Raw genomic sequence first — 14129 nt, 5'->3', positions numbered from 1 at the left:
AATTTAACATTCTAAATTACATAATATGTTCTAGCAGCTATCTGAAATTAACTCAGAGCATTGTATCCATTTGTCTGCCTAAATTTTGCCAGCGGCCAATACCGAGAGTCTCCTATAGAAATGGGATTGCTGAACTGAAATTCTCCAAAATAAAAATTAGGGATCCAAAAAAGATCAAACATAGTGAACCATTCTAAAGTATTTTCTCAAATAACTGCAATGAAGCTGAAGTAAAAATAAAACATGATCACAAAGGTCCTGAATAGACGTTTTCACTCCTGTGCACGGCTCACAGCTTAACGGGAGGAGTGTCTGCCAGGAGATGTTGACCTTTTCATATCTTGTTCTCATCGTTTCTCCACCTTAAGCCGACGGTCAGTGCTAAGCCGTTCACTGAGTGACACTGGGAATTATTTCTGTCAGATAAGGATCAAACATTAGCAAGAAAAAAGATCTGATGGGGGGGGGGGGGGCGGTTGGAATTAATACTGTAAGATTCAAGACTGGGGGCGGAGGGGACGGAAAATACAGAAGTTACACCGGATTGTTAAAAGCAAACTTACCTCCTGTTCAGGACACTTATTTTTGGATCCTCCCAAGTCTGTCGAGTTATGTGTATGCTGTTTTTACTTCTTTGCAAATAGAAAATAAAGAGGTCCAATTTCAAACGAAAGAGAAAGAAAGCAAACGCAATCCCTGTGCGCTCTGTGCTCCTACCGCCCGGCCCCCGGGGTCTTCCGCGCGCTCGGGCTGCGGGGCCCGGCGGGGCTCGCGGCTCGGGGCGGGGAAAACCCCTCCTGCTCCAGCGGAGTCCGCTCCCAGGGCTTGGCGGAGACTCAGACCGGGGCGCCAGACCCAGGGCCCGGGGCCCTCGCCGCGACGCGCGCAGAAGCACCTCGAGCCGCTGCCCGGCTGAGCGCCGCACACCGGGAAGCCGAGGGAGCTCGGCCCTGGCGCCCGCACCTCCCCTCCGGCCGGCGGCCCGGGGCTGCTCCTTGGCCAGAGGGCCTGGGAGCCAGGTACCGGCGGCCGGCTTCTTGCGCGACCCGCAGCTGCCGGGGCGCCCCATCCAGGAGAGGCGTTCCCAAATTCCGCTTTTCCCCGCATCTTGGGGCGTGGATGCAGAATCCTTGTAGCTGAAATGAATAATCAAATATTTATACGATTTCCTACAAGACGCTTCACAATAGAAATATGCTTATCTGGTCGGAAATTTGCCAAAAAGCCATAAATAATTGAGACAGCTGTGATTAACCTTCCAGAAACCATACCAGAATTCGCAATTAAAACATTTAATTGAATGGTCTCATTTGGCCCGCCCCGCCCCCAACCCCCGTCCGGGAGGGGAGGAGGTTTGATTGAGACAAACCCCGGCCCCACCCGGCTGGGGAGCCTGCGAGGATCGGGCCCGGGGGCTCCTCGGGGGGTGACTCCCGACCCGCGCGGTTTCTGGAGGTCTCAAGTTCCCTACTTTATTATTGCGCGCTCCGCCGGGCCAGAATGATTGAAGCTCTAACTCCCCTGGGTTTTACGACTTCTAAACTCTCCCGGGATGGGGAAAGCACATCGCGCAGGTGAGCGCAGGCACATCTTGCTCCACTCTACGGGGACGAGTGCCACCCACTGGCGTTCTCCTGGGGGCGGGGCCCAGGTCACCGGTCCCCTGAGGCTCAGGGGCCACAGGTGGACCCGCTGGGCCGAAACGAAAAGCCTCGGCTGTGTCCAGCCTGTAAAGCTGACGATGCGACTGGGCCCAGCCGGAGCGTAGGTAACCACTGTGCCCGGGCTTTAAAGCCCAGAATTGGAGCCCAAACGGAAAAGGCCGCCCGAGGCCCGAGAGCAGCGGCATTTGAACGCCCAACGCCTGCCCAACCGAACTTCCCGCTCTGGGCGGCAGCTCGCTGGCCCGGAGCTCCAAGCGACTAGTCCTTCCGAAGCCCAGCACGATCTCGGGGCCGCGGCTTCCTGCCGAGTTCCGGAGCCTCTCCCTCGCTCCAGGCAGTCGGGGGCGCTGCGAGCCTCGAACCCTGAACCTAGGTCCGGAACTCGCCTCCTCTACCATTTTTCCTTCCTTCCTTCCCCAGGAAAGAAGCTACCTGGACCAGTTCTTCCAGAGCTCCTTGCCAACCTCTGAATTCTTGGGTCTCAATACTCTGGGAAGGGATTACTCCTCACTACCCCTCTTCTTCCACTTCAGTCTCCCTGCTCCCACACCCGGAACCCAGAGGTCTCCCGCCTTCTATATGACACCCTGGCCTTAAAGATCCTGTTTCCCACTGAGGAAACTCTTCGGCCTTTCTCAACTCCTGCCCCTCAGCTCACTCCCTGACCCACTCTCTCACCAGCCCTTGACCTTATCGACCGGGCAGTGCCCGGATCCAAAAGATGGACTCACCTAGCACTCTAGCCTTTCTGGCGTGATTTCTGCGAGGCGCCAAACTTGCTTTATAAATTGAACCACTCCCCCACAGCACTCCACATCTGGTTCCCAATGGAGTACTTCTCTGTGCCCTTTTTCGCTCCTATTACTGCTCTCAGCCTGACTCCATTTATCAGCATCTTCCATGCACAGTCTCCATCAACAAGGTGCTAGCCTGTAATTGGTCACACAATCCTCCTTATTGCACTGAATGCCAGTATCTTGAGGAAAGTTTACCTTTACATCAATCAGACCCATATTTAAAAGCCTCTAATCTTCCCTACATCAGCTTAATAAACTCTCTGAATTTCCTGCTTTTATCACAAGTCCACTGGGACTCCTCTGCAAATAGTTTATTATTCATTCATTGTTTCCCATCTCTAGCATGCTGCTATTCAAGCAAATTCCCTTGCTCTCTTTGGTGAATACTTGTATGGGGAAAACACAGCTAACTAAATGTGTGGCAGCTTATGCCCTCCCCCAGACAGCAGTGGCAGAATCTCACATTTTTTAAGAGAACAATCTTAGACAATGTCTTACTTAAACCTAGTCTTTGCAGCTCTGACAAAACTAAGCTTTAAAGCTATTTCATATTCAAAACTGAAAGGCTGATTTCTGTTACAAAACCCATTAAAAATTAAAGTTCGTTGGGAATACTGCCACAGGGACTTTGAATTTCCCAGAACTGTGTAGCCTTTCAATATGTATTAAATTTTGTGGTAGGGTAGCCATAAACTTCTCCATCTCTGGGAATCTCTTTCCTGCTTCAATTACATAGAGCTACCCAAATTATTAGATAAATCTGCTGAGAAAATCTTATTCTAAGGTGAATCTACTTAAATAACTAACTCCCATTTCCCACCCTATGGCCTCTTTCATTGAACTGACTTTTTTACTACACAACTCGGTATCTCACTTTAAAAGTTCAGTAAGCATAAAATACACTTGTAATTGTTACAGGTAATTTAATTTACAAGGAAATCCCTACTGTATTACAGAAGATGTTTAAAGATGACCTGGGAGCCAGTAAAATTGATATTTATTAATGTAACTAACCAACCATAGATCTGACACCTCACCAGGGACCATCATAATAAGGCTTTAGAGTCAAACTCTACTCTTGGAAACCCAGACGGAAAACGATGTGCCCCTTTGGGTGGCTAGCAACAAACTACAGGAGAAGAGCTTCTGATGTTTTATACAGCAGTACACACAGATACAGGGCTTCCCAGGTGTCTCAGTGGCAAAGAATCTGCCTGCCAATGCAGGAGACTCAGATTCGATCCCTGGGTCTGAAAGATCCCCAGGAGAAGGAAATGGCTACCCACACAGTATTCTTGCCTAGAGAATCCCATGGACAGAGGAGCCTGGTATGCTATATAGTCCATGAGGTCAAAGAGTCATATGCAACTTAGCGACTAAACAACATCAACACATAGCTACAGGTATCCTAAATACACAGTAACCACTTTGATCAGAATAATTTCCCAATATTCAAAAACAGACACACTCATATAAATATCCAAAAAGGAATTATATTTTTGATCTATGGATGGCCAAAGAAAAAGTGACTGTAATTAGATAGGCAGATGTAGCATTAAAATACTGCAATCTGCCAAAAGCAAAAATTCAAAGCTAATTAACAACCAAATGACATTTTTCAAATTCAAGAACCTGTTATTTCCTTTTTAAAAAAGACAAAACCCAATATTCTGGATCAATCAAAAGTTTTCAAAAGTAAGACTTTTCAAAGTTTAGCCCCCTATCCAGTGGCCAACCAGAAGGTAAAAGGAAATATCTGTATTTCTGTTTGGGAGGGAAGAGTCTAAGTTAAGGGAACAAACCCTCAAAGACTCTAACCCTGATTATTAAAACCGTTTCTGGGCACTTGAGAGGTAAAGCTGGTCCTCATTAACCCTAAATATCTCTTCCTTTATCTCTAAGTTTGCAGCACCATTTCCTAAATCCTGAAGAAGAAGAATAATCTCTTTAACGTCTGTGCTAGCATCACCTTGACTTTCAGGAAGTAAAATATAAATGTGGCCCAATCTTCCCACCTCCTCCCATTTTCTTTCAGTAATTGCCAGCTTTGCTGCCAGCCTCCCGTTTCTAATGGAGGGGCAGGGGGAAGGGGAGAAATTCGCTTTCAGAATTCCGCCATCAGCTCAGCTGAAACACCTACAGTGGCCTCTGGCCATCCAAGCAGCCCATGGCTTTTTAACAGCAGGCATCAACTTCTTTGTCCAACGACCAAAAATGCCCCCTCCGACACATTTTTCCTTACCAGGCCCTACCTGAGCTAAGATGGCAACAATAGTAAGGGCGTTGCCCTCTTTCAAAACAATTCCTGGACAAAGGATATACCTTTGGGTTCTTTTAACTTGATAGGACAATGCCAGAGATTCTTCAAGAGTAGTGGAATCACTAGTAGGCTGGCAGCTTTCTGAGCCCAAGTGAGGACTGGTCTAGGAAAAGAATTATCCCAGGCTGCCAAAGGGTTAAATATTTGTGAAGGGTAAAACCTGAGCCTCCCGTTTTTTTGTGTGCTTGCCCGGGGGCCTGCTAGAGATTCAGTATCTCCCGGTTATTTCCTGCGATCACTAAAGCCAGTTTTCAAGAAAACAAGTCGCAGGGGTTTGAAATGTCACACCAAGTGACCTGGGCACGGCATATCCAGGGGCCATTCCCAGCCCCCTCCCACCCAAGCCAGCTCCCGCCCCCTGCATTTCGGGTCTGGAAAGAAAATAAACCAACGACACGCCAGACTGGTTCTGGGTGGACTTATTTTCCCTGGCAGCCGCGATCCTAGCGGGGGCTTGTTGTGGCTCCTTCAGTGTATCGCTTGCAGGTGATGCCAAATTCAGATAAGGAGCCGCCGCCCGGCCTTCTCTTCTGTCTAGACGGGGGAATTAATAAATGCAGCGAGATTGATCACGTCGCGCATCCACTCTGGGGACAACGCCGAGGATGAGCCGTCAAGGCCCCCCTTTTCTACCCCGGGGCCCGCGGGCTAGCCTCGTGGCTCGGTGGCAGGGCCCGCGTGGCAGGCGAGCGAGGGTTCTGGATCTGAGGGTTCGGGCATCCAGACCCGCGGGAAGAGAACCGCACGCAGGTAGGGCCCGAATGCACCGGGCCGAAAAGAGTCGGAGGACCTTGAAGAACTCCAGGTTGGGTTCGGCTCCGGGAGCTAAAGCAAGGTTGAGACGGAACCGCTAGCCCCAACAAGCGGAACAGCAGACATTGGATCACCGCAGGTTTCCCGCCCAAACAGTCACCCCCGCTGCCCCGCGGGCTTCTGCAGCGAAACGCCAGGGATGAGGAACGAGCAGGGGGCGCGCAGGCTTCCGGGAGGGCCTGGGCGCTCGAGCGCTTCGGGGGGCCTCGCGGGGCCGCAAGGGGCGCAGGGAGCGCAGATACCCAGCCCCGCCCCCCTCGCGACGCCCAATCCCCGCCGGGCCCGCCCCCGGGCGGCGCGGGAGCACGCGGGCCAGCGGCGCGCGAGGCGCGGGCACGAGCCGTGGGCCCTGGGCCGAGTGTCATTTTCGTTGAAAGAAGCTCCAAGCTGCAACCTGCCTTCGTCCAGCCCTCCCGCTGCGCCAACAGCACACAGGAGCAGCGTCGCATAGGGTTATTATTTCTTTTTTATTAAGATCAAAATATTCGTCCCACTATGAACTGGCTGTCCTCACAATAAATAACAATAACTTACGTTTTGTTCGGCAAAGGCTCACACACTCTGTCCTCCGTCGACTGATAATTTAAAACATTTTCAAGGAAAGTCTCGTTTCTACTTTTTTCCGGCAATCATGCGCTTTGGGGGGTTGAGTGTCTGTTCCTTTGGATTGTCCCCGTCCTCTTCCCCGCTAGAAAGCGGGCGAAGCCACCTGGAAGCGCGGGGCCGGGCCGGGGCAGGACCCATGGTCGGCGCGGGAGAGCGCGAGGCTCGGCGGGCGCGGGACCTACCCCGCGCGAGCTCCACGCACAGGTGGGTATGTGGACGGGGGCGCCGCGGACCGAGGGAGAGGAGAGGGCAGAGCTAACGCTAGTCAACCCAAATTCTGGTTTTGTAAAAATAAAAGTCCTCGGAGCGGGGCTCTCCAGTCTGGTGAAAGAAGGTTGCGTCCAGGCGATTTTGGCTGCCCCGACCTCCTCTCTCAGTCCTTTTTCTCTTTAAATAACAACAATCATAATTACAAAGGCGAGAGAGTTTTCGGAGCTGGTATGGCCTGAGCATGGGTGAGTCTCATGCAGGGAGCATGCGAGGTCCGCGGGCTGGCGGGGAAGGGTCCCCCCTCACGTCTCCACGGGACTCGGCACCATGCTGTTGGGGGTGTCCGGGAGCTGCGAGGACAGGGAGGTCACGTCGCTCCCGGAGGAGTTGCCTAGGGAGCCGGACTCAGAGAAGGAGACCTGGGGCAGGGGAGACACCGGGAAGGAGCGGGTGAAGACCTGCCCGAGCTGGTTTTCCCGGGCCGCCAGCTCCCTAAGGTATTCTTGGGACAAGTCTTTGACTGGGAGCATGCCCTTGGAGAAGTCGGCCCGGCCCCCAGGAGCACGCAGGAGTATTAGGGCGGGCGGGGGCACGGGTGGGTTAATCCCTCGACCTCTCCTCCTGGTGCTTTGCTTTAATCCAGGGAGACCTGGTTTAGAACCAATTATGGGCCGGGTGAGGTTGCAGCTACCAACCTCCCCCTTCTCCCAGCCCCTCTTCCCCTGAGAGCCCCCCAACCCTTCCCACCTTGGCTAAGCGACTAAATCCACCCCACCTCCCCCGGAGTCCAGCCTTCCGGGAGGGCAGAGCAGGTCCTCACCAGCTGCTGGAAGGCGGGTTGGTCCAGGTCACTCTGGAGCGCGAACTCGCTGAGCGCTTTCCACGGCGGCTGGTACGTCTGCACCTCGACTGCACTGCCCTGCACGGCGCTCTCGTGGCGGATGGGGCTGCCTGCCACCAGGGGCGTCCCGGTCAGTCCCTGGAGGCTCTGCGGAACAAGCAGAAGAGGGGAGGCAGAAGAGTTGGGTCTTGCGTTTCCCAACACCTTTGAGACCAGGACCCCAGGCCCTGGCACATGATTTGGAGCCTGAAACGGGGGGGGGGGGGGGCATGCACTTGTCCGCAGCAGCCGAGTGAGCCCGCCTTCTCCACTGGAAGACACCCCGGGCCCCAAAACAGCCACCACGGGCCAGCCTCAGTGCTGGAAGCCAACACCGCAAGGGAACAAAACGCGAGGGCTGCATCCCACCCCCTCTCCGGGTTTGCAGAGGGAAAGTGTTCAAACCGAGTCCCGCTGAGAGATGGACACAACCCGCCCCTACTTGCTGGAGCTCAAAACCAGGCTGCCTTGGGCTCCGAACTGAGCCCAGAACCCCAACTCCGATCTACTGCTGGGGCTGGGGAAGACCTGACCTTAGATACAATAATTTAGATGCCTTCCAACCCCAAGGTAAGCCTCGCTCTGAAAGCACAAAGACACGCTATTTGGACTAAACAGTTCCGCCCTGGATCTCCCGAAAGCCGGCCCAGAAAAGGGAGCGCCGATGCAGCGGCGCGAACCCGAGGCTCCACCCGACCCGACCCTCCAGTTCCCCGACCCTCCAGCTCCCCGCCCCTCACCGTCTTGTCGTTGTGCTGCTGCTGCTGCAGTTGCTTCATGAGGATGGATTTCTTCTTGTCCTTGCACCGCTTGTTCTGGAACCAGACGCGGATGACCCGCGGGCTCAGGCCGGTCATCTCCACCAGCTGCTCCTTCATGAGCGCGTCGGGCCGCGGGTTGGCGGCGTAGCACGTCCGCAGAGTGTGCAGCTGCTTCTCGTTCAGCACGGTTCGCACGCGGGTTGTCTTCTCGGTCTGTTTGTGCACGTGCGGGCGCAGCGAAGGCTGCCGGCCGGATCCCGGGTCTGCGAGGGAGCGAGAGATGAGCCAGCGGCCGCCACCCACTCCCCCTGCGCCCTGCCCCGCGGCGGCCGAGCCCCGCGGGGCCCGATCTCGTTTGTCTTTTCTTCAGTTTATTTCGTTTTCTGGTTCGTCTGTTCTCTCTTTTCCGTCTGTTCGTCCTATCCGGAGAAAGGTGTGCACTTTTGTCCCTTCCCTAGTTCCTCCACCGGGCTCCCCGCCGCGATCCCCGCAGAGCAAGCAGGGCCTGGGAGTTCCGAGTGAGGCCTGTGCAGGACAGAAGTGGCTGCACCCTGCTGTGCCTCCTCCGCTTACCCGACCCCCGGAATACCCGCAAGGGTTCCGCGGGACAAGGGAAGCCCTCCGGAAGAGGCGCAGTTTCAGAAGAGGCGCCTGGGACGCTGGAAGGGCAAGGGGCCCGAGCGCCGCGCTGCGTCGGGACAAGGGGGCCTGTCTGCCTCTCCCGGGAGTCCCCGAAGAGACCATCTCCCTGATTCTGGGGCCGCTCGGACAGGGCCAGACCGTGTGTCATTAAGACCTGGCCTGGGGTCAGGAGTGGGTCTCCCGGAACTGGAACAGTTCCTTTCTAACAGCCCTTGGACTTCGGCCCCAGGGTCTCCTTTCTTAAGGCTCTAGTTTCCCTGTCCAGCGGCCGTTTTCCCGGCCGGCCCACAACCGCTGGCACTCTCCTCACTGGGCCTTGGGTTCTCTCAACCCCAGGTTGGGTAGAGTCAGGTACTTAGTTAAGGCCCTATTCCGGTGGCTGGAAACCTTCAACAAACAAAAGGGAGACCAGGGTTCACTCAACACTGGCATCACACCCCAATCTGAACCAGGTCTACCTACCCTTGGATACAAGTCGCACTGTTTCAAATTATATCCCCTTCCAGGCATTTCTAGGTCTGGATAAATATTCACAAATAGCCCATCTAACTCAATGTCCTCTTTCTATACTAAAGAGAGGGCCAGCGAAAGCTCAATCCCTTCGAGCACACAGCACTCAGAGTCTCAGCCTGGTCTCCAGACTGATGCTTCAGGTCTGTGGCTACTTGCTGGTAACTGCTCAGCTGGAGTCACCATTCCCACCGGCTAACCACACACTTAGAACCAGTCTCTGGCCATCTCCTGATTATGACCTAGAGCATGCCCTGGGGTGTTTGCCATTATCCCTGAATCCACTGTGCTTCCACTTCTTTCCCACCAAGAAACGTTTGGCTACATTGTTCATCAGACTGGGCCTCAAAAGAAAAACGCAGACATTTCGCTCTCTGTTGGCTGGTGAACCTTCAGAGCTGTGCCGGTGGACTTCTGCCTGGCTGGGCCCAGCTCTAGGCTGGGAACTCTATTCCTTATACACATACCCCCAGGCAAACCTGTCTTTCCTCTCAGGCAACACCGAGACTGCTTAAAATTCCCAGTATAAGGTCCTTAGAGTCACCACTTGAGTGCCCCGTTGTCATTTACCTTCCCCCTCCTACTACTACCGTGTCCCACACATTCCTGAGAACACAAATCTCCACAATTCCGAACACTCATACACACAACCCCGGCTCACGTTTTTTCCCAGTCACACACGAACACACACTCCGTCACGTTCCTAGCAGAGTTCTGCACTCAGAAACCCCCACAATGCTGGCAAACGGAAACACACCCAAGTGACAAGTTTTCGTCCGAGCACAAGCACCCGTCTAAGAACACACACACCCACATGTGCACGGCACCCCGGAGCTGGCGGCGCAGTGCCGGCCGCAAGCGGCTTACCTGGCAGATGCAGGCCGCGGGCGCCGGGAAGCGGGCCGGGGCTGCGCGGGCTGCCGGCCGCCGCGCGCTCGAGCAGGAGGCCGTGGTCGGCGCGGCAGAGCAGCTCGTGCTCCCGCAACGAGAATTCGTCTCCCGGCAGCAGCTGGCGGCTGCACACTGAGCAGCGGAAACACTCGATGTGGTACACGCTGTCCCGCGCCCGCATCACCAGATCGCTGCTGCTGAAGCCCACCTGGCACTTGGCGCACTTGATGCCGAAGAGCCTGCGGGCCCAAGGCACGGGCGTTGTCAGCATAGGGCCTGTGGCCGGCCTCGCCCGCCGGGCTGCTACCCGCCCAGGGCACGCACGCCCAGGAGGCTTTGTGGTCGCGAGGGTGGCTGCGGGGACCAGCCATCGGGGGTTCCCAGGCCAGGAGACGAGTGGCGGCACGCGTTCGGGGCGGGGGCATGCCGGCGGCCTGCCATTCTCGAGCCTCGGCCCCGGCGGGCAGTGGCGCAGCCCGGACACTTGCGGGCCTCACCTGACGTAGTCCCGCTTGCAGTAGGTCTTCCCGTCTCTCACGAAGCACGTGCACGTCTCGTCCAGGTACTGGCTGCACTCGGCGCACTTGAGGCAGGCGGCGTGCCACTCGAGGTCTGGCGACACCCGCAGGATAAACTGATCGTGGATCTGACTCCCGCAGCCCACGCACATGGCCGTCCCGGGCTTCTCTGCCGGGGAAGGGCGCGGAGCCCGCATCAGGCCTGGCTGCCCGGACCTCGGCCGAGGCCGCTCCAGCCCCAACCCAACCCGCTCGCGCTCTCTTTCAAGAATTGGGACCACAAGATAAAAAAGGAAATGGGCTTTGCAAAGGTCCAGATACTTGGAAACGAAAAAAACGAAAAAACACAATCTTCTGAATCTGTGAGGGTTTTTAGTCTCTCCCCACCCCCTCCTCAGTTTTTCGTTTTTTTTTTTTTTTTTTTTTTACGGTATTACATTCACTTGGACACAGGCGTTTTGTTGATATCTCCTGTAACTAAAAGCTAAGATGTAAGTGAGAAGAAAGGGTAAATAGACATTTAAGCCCTGCGGACGCCACCCCATCAATACTGAACGGTGATGTTCCGGCATTTCCGTCCGCACACCCCCTCTCTCCGCGACTCCCTCCTATCCCAACACAGACACATCAGCTTTTAGCGGAGTCTCTGCTCATCCTCTTTGACATTTTTTTAGCTTAAACATCCCAGATCAAGCTAAAGAAATCTTCCTTATTTGAAAGGCCGAAAGACAAGCAAGCAAGCAAACAAAACAAAAACCCACATCCCTAAATCAAACTATTGCCCTAGCGCAAAACAGAAGCAGATTTCACAGCCCGAGGTCAGCCTAGCAGGCTTGAGAAAGAATGTTTAATTATAAACTAAAACAACAGGATTCCAAAGGATAAGCGGTCCTGCAGGGAAATCTATTCGTTTTGATTTTTTCTCTCTCAGTGTCCTGTCAAATAGAAGCCACTTGTAGAATCCGCTAAACATTGTTCTGCATTAGAAATATTGCATATTGAGCGCACACACACACACCACACACATATACAGAGAAAGACTTACTCTTGGAATGATCCCCCATAGTACCTAGAAAAGGATAGTGAAAAATAATATCCACCATGCAGAAAAGAGATGTGCGCAAAGCGTGCGGCCAGGGGCAGAAGGACGAGGGTCGTGCACCCAGCCTCTGCTCTTTGCTAACTAACTCCTCCTGCCCCGCGGAGTTGAAGGAGCGATTCCGCACCGGCCCGCACGCAGCATGACGTCAGCACGCATTCGCCCGTGGCCGGAGCTGGGGGCGGGACCTGTGGCGTCACGAAGCTTCCCCAGAACCGCGGGGGATGCGGGGGAGGTGTTAGGGACTTGGGGGCTGATGGGCGGGGTGGGTGGAAGGCGGGAGTGACAGGGGATTGGCTGAAAGGAAATAAGCCAACCCTGATTGGCCCAGAGTGAACAATGGAGCGCGGCCCCCTCCCCGGAAACCTACAAGGATCCTCATTCTGGCCCCGGGGGCTATCCCGGCTGGATCTTGCGTCACTGCTGAGCTGTCTCCGCGACCGCCGCAGCTCTGAACTTCCTCTTAGACTTGCGGGGCGGTCTCCCTAGGCGTGCTTGAGCAGGGTGATGAATACCTGGGGGAGTAAAGGGCGGGGGTGTCTCTTTTAAATGCTCCTTTCTTTCATTAACAACAACAAAAAAATTCACTCTCTTGTGAGGAGAGCTGGGGAGAAAGAAGGTGGTCTGTTTGGACAAGACCTTCACCGTCCAGCCGGTGAGCGTTCTCTCAGACGCTTTTGTTCTCAGGGTCCAAGCGAGAGAGAGAGGTTAAGGGTTTGGGTAAACTCTGTTTAGACGTTCCCCACCCGTCCGCCTGCGGAAAACTCCGAGTTGAAGCGTTAGGTGGGTAGCACCAGAACACAGAATCCGAAGACCCTCGCCGGATCCAGACTCCAGCCTTGACTTGCATTTGGGGCGGGGGTGTAATTTGACACGGACTCCCTCATTCTTTCCCCCACTCGAATAGCGCAGCTCCTTCTAGGAACAAGACTGGGGTCGAATGTGTGTCTCACTTCCAGAATAAACGATATTTATAAACTCTTCTGTTTTATTTCACAAACGAACTGCAATGCAAATAATTAGAAACAAATGTGGTGCGCAGGGTGATTTACTATCTGTGCAGTGGCTTGTCGTTCCTTAGAAAACCTGCGACTTCTGAGCAAAGTCCAGGCATTTCTTTCTTTCAAAGAAATTGCTGTGGGTTTTGTCTGAAAGGGTTCAAAGACTGGCCCATGAATTATAAATCACACTTACCCAACCAGGGTGGCTGTTGTTGTTTTTCCCATTAAAAGGTGTACCAAGAACTTGGTGTACGCTTGAGTGGGGCGCAGGTGGGCTCCTAGGCATAAAATGTCTCCACGGGAATCTCAGATCCGGCCTACGTCCGCCTGAGGGCACGGTGGAGCTCCGCGGCCCTTCTGCTAAAAACGTAAGGCTTGTCGGCCTCACGCTCTGGACTGCTTGCCGGAAAATGGGTGCAGTCAAGTACGCAGGGAGAGGCTTTGCTGAGAGCTAGAGCTAGACCCTCAGCGCGCACTGAACTCACTACCCGAGGACCGTCTCCGCACGGCCTGCGAGTGCCCCTCCGCCGGCCAGCGCTGTGCTGAGCGCTTCACGTGGTAGCCCCGTCGGACTTGTAAGACTTTTAACCACCGCTACTACCTTTGGAAGGTCTGGTCTTCTCACTGTCCGGTTTTTCAGCACAGCTTACCAGCTGCTGTGCCCACATGCCATTTCTTGAGTCTTTGGCCACTTAGCGCCCCAAACAGCACTTACCCTCAGTGTATGTGGAGCACGTCGGGGTGGGGAGAATGCTGCGTTCGAATAACGTGTCTATGAAAATAAACGGGGTTGAGAAACGAGGAGCGGGGAGTATGGGTAGATATGGCTGCACGTGGCCACTCTGTGACCTCAGGCATGTTATTTTACTTCTCTGACCTTCAGTTTCCTCATCTGTAAAATGGGGTCAGTCAGTCAGTCAGTTCAGTCGCTCAGTAGAGTCTGACTCTTTGCAACCCCATGAATCGCAGCATGCCAGGCCTCCCTGTCCATCATCAGCTCCCAGAGTTCACCCAAACTCATGTCCATCAAGTCAGTGATGCCATCCAGCCATCTCATCCTCTATCGTCCCCTTCTCCTCCTGCCTCCAATCCCTCCCAGCATCAGAGTATTTTCCAATGAGTCAACTCTTCCCATGAGATGGCCAAAATATTGGAGTTTCAGCTTTAGCATCATTCCTTCCAGAACACCCAGGACTGATCTCCTTTAGAATGGACTGGTTGGATCTCCTTGCAGTCCAAGGGACTCTCAAGAGTCTTCTCCAACACCACGGTTCAAAAGCATCAATTCTTCGGTGCTCAGCTTTCTTCACAGTCCAACTCTCATGTCCATACATGACCACAGGAAAAATCATAGCCTTGACTAGATGGACTTTTGTTGGCAAAGTAATGTCTCTGCTTTTGAATATGCTATCTAGGT

General features: G+C 54.1%; 1 protein-coding gene across 1 annotated transcript; it reads right to left on the bottom strand.

Moving 5' to 3' along the window:
- Positions 1-6042: 6042 nt before the first annotated feature.
- Positions 6043-11837, bottom strand: ISL2 (ISL LIM homeobox 2). The gene is made up of 6 exons (XM_019983286.2): positions 11658-11837; positions 10592-10781; positions 10071-10333; positions 8031-8314; positions 7231-7398; positions 6043-6829 (listed from the first exon to the last, which is right to left on the bottom strand). The coding sequence occupies exons 1-6, from the start codon at positions 11713-11715 to the stop codon at positions 6713-6715; spliced, it is 1080 nt and encodes a 359-aa protein (XP_019838845.2). The 5' UTR covers positions 11716-11837; the 3' UTR covers positions 6043-6712.
- Between the last annotated feature and the right edge of the window lie 2292 nt (positions 11838-14129).

Source organism: Bos indicus, chromosome 21 (genome assembly GCF_029378745.1).
Source record: "Bos indicus isolate NIAB-ARS_2022 breed Sahiwal x Tharparkar chromosome 21, NIAB-ARS_B.indTharparkar_mat_pri_1.0, whole genome shotgun sequence".
In the NCBI taxonomy this organism is placed as follows: Eukaryota; Metazoa; Chordata; class Mammalia; order Artiodactyla; family Bovidae; genus Bos; species Bos indicus.
Note: the sequence above shows the minus strand (reverse complement) of the source record. Positions and strands in the feature narration are given on the sequence as shown.

Bases quoted from the DNA above. Each gene is read 5' to 3' on its own strand.
- ISL2 (XM_019983286.2), bottom strand. From the start codon at position 11,715: ATGGTGGATATTATTTTTCACTATCCTTTTCTAGGTACTATGGGGGAT. The intron at 10,334-10,591 runs GTGAGGCCCGCA...TTGGGCCCGCAG, and splicing joins TGCAAGCGGGACTACGTCAG to GCTCTTCGGCATCAAGTGCG. The intron at 8,315-10,070 runs GTAAGCCGCTTG...GCTCCCTCGCAG, and splicing joins CCGCGGCCTGCATCTGCCAG to ACCCGGGATCCGGCCGGCAG.